This window comes from Cynocephalus volans, chromosome 6 (genome assembly GCF_027409185.1).
Source record: "Cynocephalus volans isolate mCynVol1 chromosome 6, mCynVol1.pri, whole genome shotgun sequence".
NCBI classification, from domain to species: Eukaryota; Metazoa; Chordata; class Mammalia; order Dermoptera; family Cynocephalidae; genus Cynocephalus; species Cynocephalus volans.
Window position 1 is genome coordinate 117,315,517 of NC_084465.1, and position 12,506 is coordinate 117,328,022.

The window sequence follows — 12,506 nt, forward strand, 5'->3', positions numbered from 1 at the left end:
CTGGTCCCTTGCACTGGGGATGTGCAAATGTGTAACCCAGGAAAGGGTGCATGTGGTGGGGGAGGGGGAGAGGTGCGTGTTTAGCCATGTGCCCATCACTGCCAGTCTGTTGAGAGAGAGGAGAGTGCAGGAGACATGCAGACAGAGGCAGACCGAATGAGGAGAGAAAGACGGTGGGGGAGAGAGGAAGACAAGAGAGAGGAGAGAGAACTGAGAGAGAAGCCGTGTGCCTTCCACTGACTTCCAGTCTCTGGTCCTCATCAAACTCTGTTCCATTGATCTGTGTGTCTGTTCTTCTGCCATTATCATACTCTTGTGGTTACTGAAGCCTTGTAATAAGGTTTGAAATCAGGAAGTATGAGTCTTCCAACTTTGTTTTTAAGATTGTTTTGGCTATTCTGGGTTCCGTGTACCCCCATACGAGTTTGAGGATCAGCTTGCCAATCTTCGGGGGAAAAAAAAGGTGGCTGAAATTTTGATGGTGACTGTGTCGATTATGTAGATCAATTTGGGGAGTATTGCCATCCTGACAGTATTAAATCTTCAAATCCATGAATACAGGATGTCTTTCCAATCAGTCAGCTCTGTTTAGGTTCTATCAATGATGATTTGAGTGTATACGTGTTACATTTCTTCTGTCAAATATATTCCTAAGTATTTTATTCTTTTTGTTAAATTGCAATTGTTAGATGGAATTATTCTCTTACTTTCATCTCAGATTGTTCACTACTAGTGTATAAAAATAAAATTCATTTTTTATATTGGGCATATTTTGCAGCCTTACTGAACTCATTTATAGCCTATGCATTACTTACAAGTTTCTACGTACAAGATTATGAGTTCTTTATTTTTTACTCTTCAATCTGGATGCCTCTTACTTGTTTTTCTTGTAAGTTGCCCTGGCTAGAACCTTCAGCAAAATGTTGAATAGAAATGGTGAGAGGGGAAGATCTTGTCTTGTTTCTGATCTGACGGGGGAAGCTTTCAGTCTTTCTCCACTAAGTATAATGTTAGCTGTGCTGTTTTTGTACACGCCCTTTATCAGGATAAGGAAGTTTCCTTCAATTTTTTTTTCAAGTAGGAATCCCAAGTCCAGTACAATTTTATTACCTATAGTTCTCATGTTTTACATTAGATCTCCAGCCTTATTCATCCTACATCTCTGCTACTTTGTATCCTCTGATCTACATCTCCCCATTATTTTCTATCTCTGCATATTTGACTATTCTTTTTAGGTCCCACATATAAGTGAGATCATGCAGAATTTTTCTTTCTGTGTCTGGATTATTTCACTTAGCGTAATGTCCTCCAGATTCACCCATGTATGGCAAATGGCAGGATCTCCTCCTTTTTTAAGGCTGAATGTATATATTTATATATCTCAGTTTCTTAACCCATTTGTCCTTTGGTGGACACTTAGGTTGTTTCCACATATTGGCTACTGTGAATAATGCTGCAATGAACATGGAGTGCAAAAATCTTTATGAACCACTAATTTCATTGGGGGGGGCTATATGCCCAGAGGAGGGATTGCTGAGTCAGATTAGTTTAATTTTTAATTTCTCTAGGAACTTCCTACTGTTCTCCATAATGGCAGCACCAATCTACATTCCCACCAACAGTGTACAGGTGATCCCTTTTCTCCACGAGGATGGTTCCTTCCACTGGCATTCCTAGTTTGTTGAATGTTTTATCCCTAAAGGGTTTTAGATATTGTCAAATGCTTTTTCTGTATCCATTGAGATTTTTTTTTGTCCTTTATTCTATAGTAAGGTGAATTGTATTGATTGACTTTTTGTATATTGAACCAAACTTTCATTCCTAGGATAAATCATACGTGGTCATGATATATAGTCCTTTACATGTTGCTAGATTTGGTTTGTTGAGAAGTTCTGAGCCTATATTCATAAAAAATATTTGTCTGTAGGGTTTTTTTTTTTTCTTATGATGTCTGTCTGGTTTTGGTATAAGGGAAATATTGACCTTGTAAAATGAGTTAGGAAGTGCTTTCTTATTTTTTCTGGGAGAGTTTTTGAAGGATTAGTGGTAATTCTTTCAATGTTTGGAAGAACCCACTAGTGAAGCCATCTAGTCCTTAGCTCTTCTTTGAGAAAAATTTTGTGATTACTAATTCAAAGTCTTTACTTTTTATGTAGGTTCAATTCAGATTTTCTATTTCTCCTTTGGTAGTTTACATCTTTCTAGGAATTTGTCCATTTCATCTAGGTTTTCTAGTTATTTGACTAAGCAATCTTTCGTAGTATTGCTTTATAATTATTTTATTTCTGTAAGATTGGTTATAATGTCTCCTCTTTCATTCCTGATTTTAATAATTTGAGTTTTCTCTCTTTCTTGATCAGTCTAGCTAAAAGTCAGTCAACTTTGTTGATCTTTTCAAATAACCAACTTTTGACTGTTGATTTTCTCTTGTTTTTCTATTCTCTGTTTTGTTTAATTCCACTTAATCATTATTATTTTCTCCCTTCAGCTTGCTTTGGGTTCAGTTTGGTCTTCTTTTTCTAGTTTCAAGGTGATACACGGGTAATCAGTTTGATGTCTTTCTTCTTTTTAAGGATAGGCACTCAGTATAAATTTCTCCCTAAGCATTGCTTTAGCTGCACCCATAAGTTTTAATATGTTTCATTTTTGTTTCTGTCATCTCAAAGTATTTCCTAATTTCTCTTGTAATTTCTTTCTTGACCTGGTGGTTATTTAGGAGTACACTGTTAATTTCCATACATTTGTGAACTTCCTAAAAGTCTTTCTGCTGTTGATTCATTATTTCACCTGCTCAAATCTAGTGAATATTTCATTTCATTTACTGTAGTTTCCAACTCCAGAATTTCAACTTTGTCCTTTTTAATAATTTGTATCACTTTATTGATATATTCTATTTGGCAAGACATCATTCTTATGATTTTCTTTAGTTGTCTAGACATGGTTTCTTTGAGTTCTCTGAACATATTAGAAAGAGTTGATTTAAGGTCTTTGTCTCATAAGCTCTGCATCTGGGTTTCTGCAGGGACACTTTCATTGATTGCTTCCCCCCTTTGTATGGGCCATATGTCTTGTTTCCTTGCATGTCTCATAATTTTTTGTTAAAAGTAGACATTTAAATATTATGTGGCAACTCTAGAAATCTGATTGTTTCCCACTTCTCATGGTTTGCTGTTGCTGCTGCTGTTTCTGTCACTACTATTTGTTCAGTGACTTTCTTGAACCAATTCTATAAAGCCATGTATGGTCACTGAAATCTATCCGGGTTACTGGATAGCTAATAACCAGATAGAGATTTTCTTAAATGCCTGAAATTAATAACTCTCTCAGTCTTTCCCAAGGAGCTCTTTGCACATGTTGGAGTATGCTTTCAACACTCAGCCTGGCAGCTTACAGTTCTACCCTAGTGTGCATTTACTGCTTGTGTAGAGCCTCAAGGTAAGCTAGAGGTGAGAGCTCAGAGCCTTTTTCCTGAGAGCACGTGCACAGCCCTGGACATGCACATGGCCTTCTTGATTTCCTTTATTTATTTATTTAATTTATTTTATTTTTTAAAATTTTTTTGATTAGCCTATTGCTTGCCCCAACTGTCACCACCACTTCAGGCAGCTGTAATGTTAAACAATTGTCATTGATTGTTTTTCACAAATGCCTCTGGAGAAAAGTTTATTCAAGCTGGGTGAGTTCTGAGTCAGGTCAAGTAAAGACAAGTGCTTCAAGTGGGTTTTCTAGGGAACTGCAAGATGGTAAAATAATGGTGATTCTCCAGCCCCACTCTGACCTCTCCAGTTGCTTCTAAGCTGGTGGTTTTCAAGATTATTGCACAGCTGAGGAGAATGAGGTGAAAATAGGGCCAGGTACACCCCAAGCTCACTGCTCTTTCTGAGAGCCAGCTGGTTTTCTTGAATTAATAAGTGTTCCTGGATTGTTGCAACATTTGGTTAATTTCCAGAGTTCTGAAAAAGTTGATTTTGATAATTTTTGCCAGTTCTTATCTCTTCTATGGAAGACTTTCAAAGATCTTTATTCTGCTGCTCCCAGTGACACCACCCTGCACGCTCCTTTGAAATGTCACTGTTGCACTCTGCCCATAAAGAAACTGGCCTGGTCTATGCCACACTTTGACCAATGGAAATTGGTGAAAGTGACATCATACAACTTCAAGGCCAAGGCTTTCACGGCCTGGCAACTTTCATTTTTGCCCTATAAAGGCTGCTGGATGATAAGAGAGCATGGGGAGAGAGTGAAGTCCCCACATTCCAGCCATCCCTGCCAAAGCCCCCAAAATGTGGGTGGGGCCATCTTGGATTCCCAGCCCAGCCCAGCCACCAACTAAACCCAACTGTATGAGTGAGTCTAGAGAAGAACTGCAGACATTGCCCAACCAATCCATGAAATCATTAGAAATAATAGACTGAAGCTGTTATAAGCCACTAAATTTGGGGGTGGTTTGTTAGGCAGCAATAGCTAACTGATGCACTCATTCCAAGCCCATACTCTTAACCACATCTCCTTCATCTTGGATACCCCTCCTTGGGTAAGGAGGAAAGCAAAGGAGGTCCCCAACTTCCCTTTCCTTCCTGGCCTGGGGGGAGGTGATCCAAGGAATATCAGCAAAGAAATGGTCCCAGAAGTGATACAAGAAAGCAGACACACTTGGGTAGTCAGTTGCATTCCTACTGAATATTAGGAAATCCACCTCACTCATCAGAATAGATTCACTAGACCAGCATTTCTTAAAATGATCATAGAGTACTTCTTTCATGGCTTTCTCTATATCTGTGTACCGCCTGCACTGCTATTAATATTTTACCTTAAATTGACTTCTTTTAAAATAGATATATTAAATATATTTATTCACATATATTCTTATACATATAAACATGAGAGTACTTCAAAAAGTTTGTGGAAAAATAGAATTAAAAGAAAATACTAATCTTTCAAAAAACATTTTAAAGTATGCTTGTATACATGTTTATGTATATGTGTTTCCATTTAAGGTTGTGATTTTATGCACATATTTAATATTTGTGTGTGTTTGTATATGTGTGTGTATGTATATACATATACATACGTATAATCACAACCTTAAATGGAAAAACCAGTATCACTTACTGTACACAGAAGAGCAGGGAACCATAAAAATAAAATGAAAAAATTTAAAAGTTATTAAAGTTTAGTTAGGTTCTCTGGACTGCTAAACACAGAGATTAGTCAGTGATAAGGTTGATAAAGGAATATTATTTGCAATGTTAGACTTTTTCTTTTATGTGGTCAGGAGGAGTGACAGAGAATAGGAAAGGGTATACTGTTCCCACTCTGTTATTTTACATTTTTTTAAGGCTGTGTCTGTGTACAACTGAAAAACCTTTGGGGGCCTGTTACTCACACTTTGGGAAACACGGCCCTGGACTATAAGCTCCTTGAAGCTGAAGATGAGCTCATTGGTGTACGCCGTGTTTGGCATGGTGCCTGATGTATTCTTCAGGGAAGATTTTTTTTGAATGAGTTGGTTGAATATACAGCCCAAAGCATGTTGTTGGTGCCTTTTGATAATAGCAAGGTCATCGTCTTCAAACATTTCACTGACCAAAGGCTCAGATGCTTATTATCTCTCTGCATCTTAATCCCTTCATCTTTTGGACTTGCTGCAAATGGGAGCTGTCTTCCCTCTTACTGGTTCAAAAAGAGCTCCTAAGCAAACTATTATCCCTGATCCCTTACCAATGGCCCATGAAGTAGATGCCTGCATGTGTGTATATGTATGATGTATGTGTGTGTGTGTGTGTGTGTGTGTTTTGCAATACCCTTAGATCCATTTGAAAAGATATACCAATTGGCTTGTTGTATCTGTATTCTGTGTTCTCAACATCCCTTCCATCTTATCCTAGTAATGGCTTCCGGTTTTCCTTCAGACTCCAGTCCCTCTCATTTCTCATCACATTTGTCTCAGGAGAGGCTCCAGCTCAGGTGTTGAGCCTATGAGCCAGGCTTGAGCCAATCAGCACATCAAACTATCCTGGCCACAGTAATCGGCACAGGTAGAGGCATGAGATGGAATCTGACATAAGACGTGTTCCAGAAATACAGCCATGGAGGAAGGTGTTCTTCCCGTAGTGGGCTAGAACTTGAGAGGATTAAAGGCCCAGAGCAGTGTCTGCCATCTAGATGCCATTAAGTTGAGCCTGTTTGGGAATAGCACCTGTCCAGAAGATTATAAGCTGAGAGAGACAGAGACAGAGACAGAGACAGAGAGAGGTGATAGATGAGAGAGAGAGACAAATAGATGGAAAAACCAGGTCCTAATGATATCATTTGAACCTCTGCACTCAGCCATACCTGAAACCAGCCCAACCTTAGATTTTTCCCTTAGGTGAGTTGATAAATTCTCTTTCTGTTTAAACAAATTTGAGTTGGAGCTGAGTCTTCTCTAGTTTAGACTGTGACTTCCAGACAACATGGAACCAAAGAGTCCTGAGAGTGCAAAGGCTGGACAGAATTTGAGCACTTAAAGATTCCTCGAAAAGTGACTTGAATTGAACCAAAGACCACTTACTGGCCACCACATCATGTCCCCGCCAGCCAAGAAGTAGCCTTTCACTGTGTCTCTTTTGGTTTTCACTGTGGACTGAAACAAAGAAGTGGGTTGGGTGAGGGATAATGTTAGTGATCAGAGGTATCCCAAAATGGCCTAGACCCTGGCCATTGTGAATCGGGGGAGCCGAGGGGGCCAGATTTGGATATCAAGTATATTTTGTTCTACCCATGGGTTTTAAGAAAACTTTAATTTGAATGTCATTGAGGAGACGTAATCTCTTTGGGTCAAGAAAGCCCCTACCACTCCCTGCTTCCCACTTGTATGACAATTTACTTGGTCCTCCCACACATTTGAGTTTTAGACTCACGGCTTGTCTATGATAGTTCATAATGGATGCCGTTTATTGTTTACTATGTGCCGGACACCATGATAAGCATTTTATAAGCACTATCTCATTTTAATCTTTACCGACTCTTATGAGGTTGGTATCATTATGCCAATCTGACAGATGAAGAGACCGAGGCTCCCGTCTTAGTCTGTTTGTGCTGCCATAACAGAGTATAGCAGTCCACCCCTTATCTGTGGTTCTGTTTTCTGCAGTTTCAGTTACCCACAGCCCACAAATATTAAATGGAAAATTCTGGAAATAAACAATTCATCAATTTTAAAGCGTGTGCCATCCGGAGTATTGTTATAATTTTTCTACTTTATTATTTGTTATGTTGTTAATCTCTCACTGTGCCTATTTATAAACTAAACTTTATCATAGGTATGTATGTATAGGAAAAAACATAGTATATACAAGGGTACTTCAAAAAGTTTGTGGAAAAATGGAATTGAAATATAATACAAATCTTTCCGTGAACTTTTAAAAATATTCTCATTTAGGGTTTGGTGTTATCTGCAGTTTTAGGCATCCACAGAGGGATCTTGGAACATATCCCCCTGCAGATAAGGGGGGATTATTTTACCTGAGACTGAGTAATTTATATACAACAGAAATTTGTCTCTCACAGTTCTGCAGGCTGGGAAGTCTAAGATCAAGGTTCTGGCAGGTTTGGTGTCTGGTGACGGCCTAATCCTCATAAATGTCAACTCCTCTGTGTCCTCACATGGCAGAAGAGTAGAAGGGTGAAAGAGGTCTGGCTAGTTTCCTGACTCTTCTATAAGAGGACATTTACGAGGACAGAGCCCTCATGACTTAATCACCTCCTAAAGATTCTACCTCTTAATACTATCATGTCGGCAATTAAGTTTCAACACATGAATCTTGTCGGACACACTCAGACCATAGAAACTCAGAAGTAAAGTCACTTATCTAGTGTCACATTTCTAGACAGCGGCAGGGCTGGAAATTCAATCCCGGGTCAGCCTGATTTTGGAGCCCATGTTCTTAGCTGGGCTACAAAACCATCTTTAGGAGGGTTGAGCTTCCTGTCATTGAAAGTGTTTTAGTAGAGAAATTTTGGCAGCAAAGTAGCTTTTGTAACCTCAGATAAGTTGTGTAACTTCTCTGAGCCTCTGGGTGCAGATGTTGGTGATGGGATTTCTACTCTGGATAGGAGATGGCATGAAATGGTACCTTTTCAGCCCTGCAAATGATCTTGCCATAGAAAACAGCCTCTGTGACTCCTTCCTGCTGAACCCTGGCATGGGAAGTATTTTCTAATAAAGAACTCCTTGTGCTGAAAGGGTATGATGAGAATCACCTAAGTCCAGGGCTCCCCAAACCAGTGATAAATCAGAGTTGCCTGGTTCTTTTGGGAAAATACAGATTCCCAGGACCTCTGACCCTCACTTGAACTCAAACCCTACCTCTAACCCCGATCCCAAGTCTGTCCGACTCAAAAGCCCTTACTCTTAACAACATCTCATCCATCTCTGCATTTCCTATGAAGGTAGGGAAGCAGACAAAGGTCAGATCCATAGTCTTTGAGATACGTAGCACTTTTCTTCCCTTCTTGGCCCAAAGGAGGGACAAATGATCTACAAATAGTCAGCTCTAAGTGGGCACACCTCAGTTTCAAGTCTCTTATACCAGGTGACCTGAAAATCAGACAGCACTGTCCTTATCTCAAAGTTACCAATATCTTTAATATATAAAGAGCTCTTAGAAATTGATAAGAAAAAGAGCAAGAACCTAACAAAAATGGGCAAAAGCTACTAAACTATAGTTCACATAAAGGAAATATAGGGACTAGCCAGTTAGCTCAGTTGGTTAGAGTGTGGTGTTATAATGCCAAGATCAAAGGTTCAGATCCTCGTACCAGCCAGCCACAAAAAAAAAAAAAAGAAAAGAAATATGTAGTGGATTGAATTATGTCCCCCCAAACTCACTGAAGCTTGAATTGTGTCCCCCAAGTTTTACATATTAGAAACTTAGCTCCCACTGTGACTGTTAAGAGCGTGGAAATCCTATTATGGTAATTGAAAGGTGGAGCCTTGAAGAAATGATTGGATTGTAGGACTGTGCAGTAGTGAATGGATTAATAATGTTGGTCAGGGGTGTGGTTCTGAGGGCTTTAAAAGGAGAGTGAATGAGGAGGTTACTCTCTCTTCTCTCTCTGCTTCCACCATCTTGCAATGTGAGACCCCTGGATCACTGTCACCACCACCAGATGGACTTTGGACTTCCCAGCCTCAGAAACTGTAAACAATAAATTTCATTTTCTTATAAATTACCCAGTTCCAAGTATTTTGTTATAAGCAACAGAAATAGACTAATACAAAATGTAAGTGGTCCTTAAACATATATAAGTGTGCCCAGTCTCATTCATTATAAGGTATTAATAAGACATTGAGATATCATTTTCCCCTGTCAGTTTGACAGAAATGAAAAAGTTTGACAATGTACTGTTGGCAAGGATATGATAAAACAGACTTTCTCATACATTGCTGATGTGTGTGCAGATCGGCACTGCACCTTAGCAGAGTGATGGACACAAACTAGCATGATTACAAGTGTGTATACTCTTTAACCTGACAATTAGGCTACACTCCAAAATAACGAGTATATAAGGCTTGTCTATTACAGCATATTCTGTAACAGTAAGAGATGGGAAACAATCCAAATGGCCTCAGCAGGAGACTGGTTAGATAAATTACAGTATGATTATCTAATGGAATATCATCCAACTTTTAAGAAAATAAGGGTGCTTTCGTGTACTGATATGAAAAGATATCTAAGAGAAACTAAGTGAAAAACAGCAAGGTAAAAAACAGTATGTGTAATAAACTACCTTCTGTTTAAGAAAGACAGATGAGGCTGGCCGGTTAGCTCAGCTGGTTACAACACGGTGTTGACAACACCAAGGTCAAGGGTTCAGATCTCCATACCGGCCAGCCGCCAAAAAAAAAAAAAAAAAAAGACAGAGATATACCTATTAATATTTGCTTGGATTTGCATAAAGAAACTGGAAGCATACACTAATGTATTAACAAGCTAATAATAGTGGTTACCTGTGGAGGAAAGGGAAATAGTGAGACTTTTCACAATATGTCATAAGTTATTTTTAGTTTTGAAACATGTGTTGCCTTTAACATTTTTTCTTTAAATTAAAGAAGAAAGAAAGAAAAGAGCATGGGCTTCAAAGTAAAGGAGTTATGGATTCTAACCCCAGCCTCCTAACTTACTAACAGGGTAAGAAACTTCAATTCTTTGAGCCTCAGTTTCCTTGTCTGTGAAAAGGCTATAGCAATAGTAATATTATCTTCTTCATAGGGGCCTGTGGAAATTACACGAGATAACATAAGTGAGAATGCTTACAAGGGGCCTAACACATAGTTGATATCCAATGCATTTTTAAAGTTTTAAAGTTCTGATTACGACCTTGAGCTAGTTTCCTCCTCTCAGCCAGTATCTTATCTCCAAAATGATGGAGTTAGTTCCCAGCCTCAAGCCAGACATTTCCTTCTCTCCCCATCCCCCAGCCCCCAGTGGCTTACCCACAGTCCAACAGCCAGGACAAAGAGGAAGTACAGGACCAGCACTGCAATGTCACCTGGCTCCAGGCTCTTCTGGGGAAACGCCTCCAGGAGGTCCGACTGTGGGGACGGAGGGCTGCTGGTGCCGCTCTCCATGGTCCTGAACGAACGCCCTCGCTGCTGCGGAAGAGCAAACGCTTGACAGGTGCCAGATCCGCGAGTCACTCTTCTCGCCCTTTCTGTAGCTGCCCTGGGGCATCCAAAAAAGAGGACCCATGCGGAGGGATGTGTGGTGGAGAAAGATCTTCAGGAAGACAGACCCTTCCACCCAGTCATCTATCCGTCCACTCACTCTTTCCTTCAACAAATATTTACAATGAAGACACGTCAAATCCACAGTTGATTTAATACCAATTCCACCACTTACTTGGCAAAATATAAAGAAAAATAATTTAAATAGTACAGATGGTTTCAGCATCCTCTTCCACTTAGAAAGCACATGTCCGGGAGTGAGAGGAAACTGAGACACCTCAGTCCCTGCTTCCAAAGGACATTATAGCTGGGTGAGGTTCAAGCCAAAAACTTTGTCTGAGGCTCAGCCAGACACTACAATCTTGTTCCAATGCTGAATATGCCCCGCAAAATGCAGTATTAAATAAGCATCTATATTGCACCTACTATATGCCAGGCACCATTCTAAGTGCTTCCTAACCTGCAAAGTGGGGACTATTGTTATTATTCCCATTTTACAAATGGCTAAGTTGAGGCACAGAGAAGTAAGTAATTCTCCCAAGGTAATACAGTTCAACTGATGGAGATGAGATTTGAACCCCAACAAGCTTGCTCTGGAATCCATGCTTTGAATCACTTTCCTAAGCTGTTTGTCAGTATACTGCACTTCCATGGGCAATTGAAGGGATTCCTGTATTAAGCAAAATAATGGCCCCTCAAGGATGTTTATAGTTAATCAGCAGGACCTGCAAATACGTTGTTACATGGAAAAGGGCATTAAGAATGCAGAGAGAATTAAGGTTGCTAGTCAACTGAGCTTAGTAGTAAGGGGATAACTGTATTGTTTGGATGGGCCTAATGTAATCACAAGAAAAGATGGAATCAGAAGAGAGAACCAGACAGACAGCAGCACGAGAAGGATTTGGCTCAACATTGCCAGCTTTGAAGATGGGGTAACGAGGCCATGAGCCAAGGAATGCAGGTGGCTTCTAGAAGCTGATAAAGGCAAATTAGCAAGTTATCCTCTACAGCATCCAGAAGGAAATTAGTCCTGGTGCACCTTGATTTTAGCCCAGTAGATCCCTTTAGCACTTCTGACCACTTGAACTGTAAGATTATAAACTTGTGTTGTTTTAGTCACTAAGTTTGTGGCAATTTGTTACAGCAGCAATCAGAAACTAATAAAATCCCCAAGAGTGGTTTTTGACTATAAGTGATTAGAGCATCAATTTATTCCTGTGTTGAAAAGGTGCACCTCCACTCTGTGACAGCCTCAGGGTGTTCATGAATAAAAATATTCAGTCTCCCCTTCCCCCGCTGGGTGCACAGCCCAGCAATGGGACAAATCTACACACAGATAATAATCACAATGTGATGTTCCATATCGTGGAGGTACACAGAGACACACATGTTAAGAATTCAAGCTCAAAAGCCATACAGCTGACGCCACCGTTTACAAACCTGAGAACCTGGAAAAGTTCCTTAATCTCTGCAAAAAGGGGCAATATGAGTTCATGAATGTTGTAGACACTATTACTACCACTACTAACATTACTACTATTTTCTACAGGTGTGGTGAAGGAAGGTTCACCTAATTTCATGTGGAGGAATCCAGAAGGTAGCACATATCTGGGTTTTGGAGTATGAGTGGGGAGCGTCTCAGGCAAAAGCAGACACTGAGATGCAGACAAGAACGGCACGCTTAAGGGACCACTAGATTCTTGCCTGAGCATTAAGTAAGGTTGTGGGAAGGGACACAGGAGGTGAGGATAGTCAGATATGAAGGAGACAGATTCTACCAGCCCTTTGATGCCAT

General features: G+C 39.9%; 1 protein-coding gene across 6 annotated transcripts in view; it reads right to left on the reverse strand.

Moving 5' to 3' along the window:
- Positions 1-10,615, reverse strand: part of SLC5A11 (solute carrier family 5 member 11) — a 64,353-nt gene extending 53,738 nt beyond the window's left edge. For 5 of the 6 annotated variants that reach the window (XM_063099129.1, XM_063099128.1, XM_063099127.1 and 2 more), the window contains exons 1-2: positions 10,481-10,615; positions 6,554-6,625 (exon numbers count right to left, since the gene is read on the reverse strand). In XM_063099129.1, the coding sequence (XP_062955199.1) occupies positions 6,554-6,625; positions 10,481-10,615 (207 nt within the window). Of the gene's footprint in view, positions 1-6,553; positions 6,626-10,480 lie in introns of those variants that run through there. The other variant, XM_063099130.1, reaches the window with a different exon arrangement.
- Positions 10,616-12,506: the final 1,891 nt, after the last annotated feature.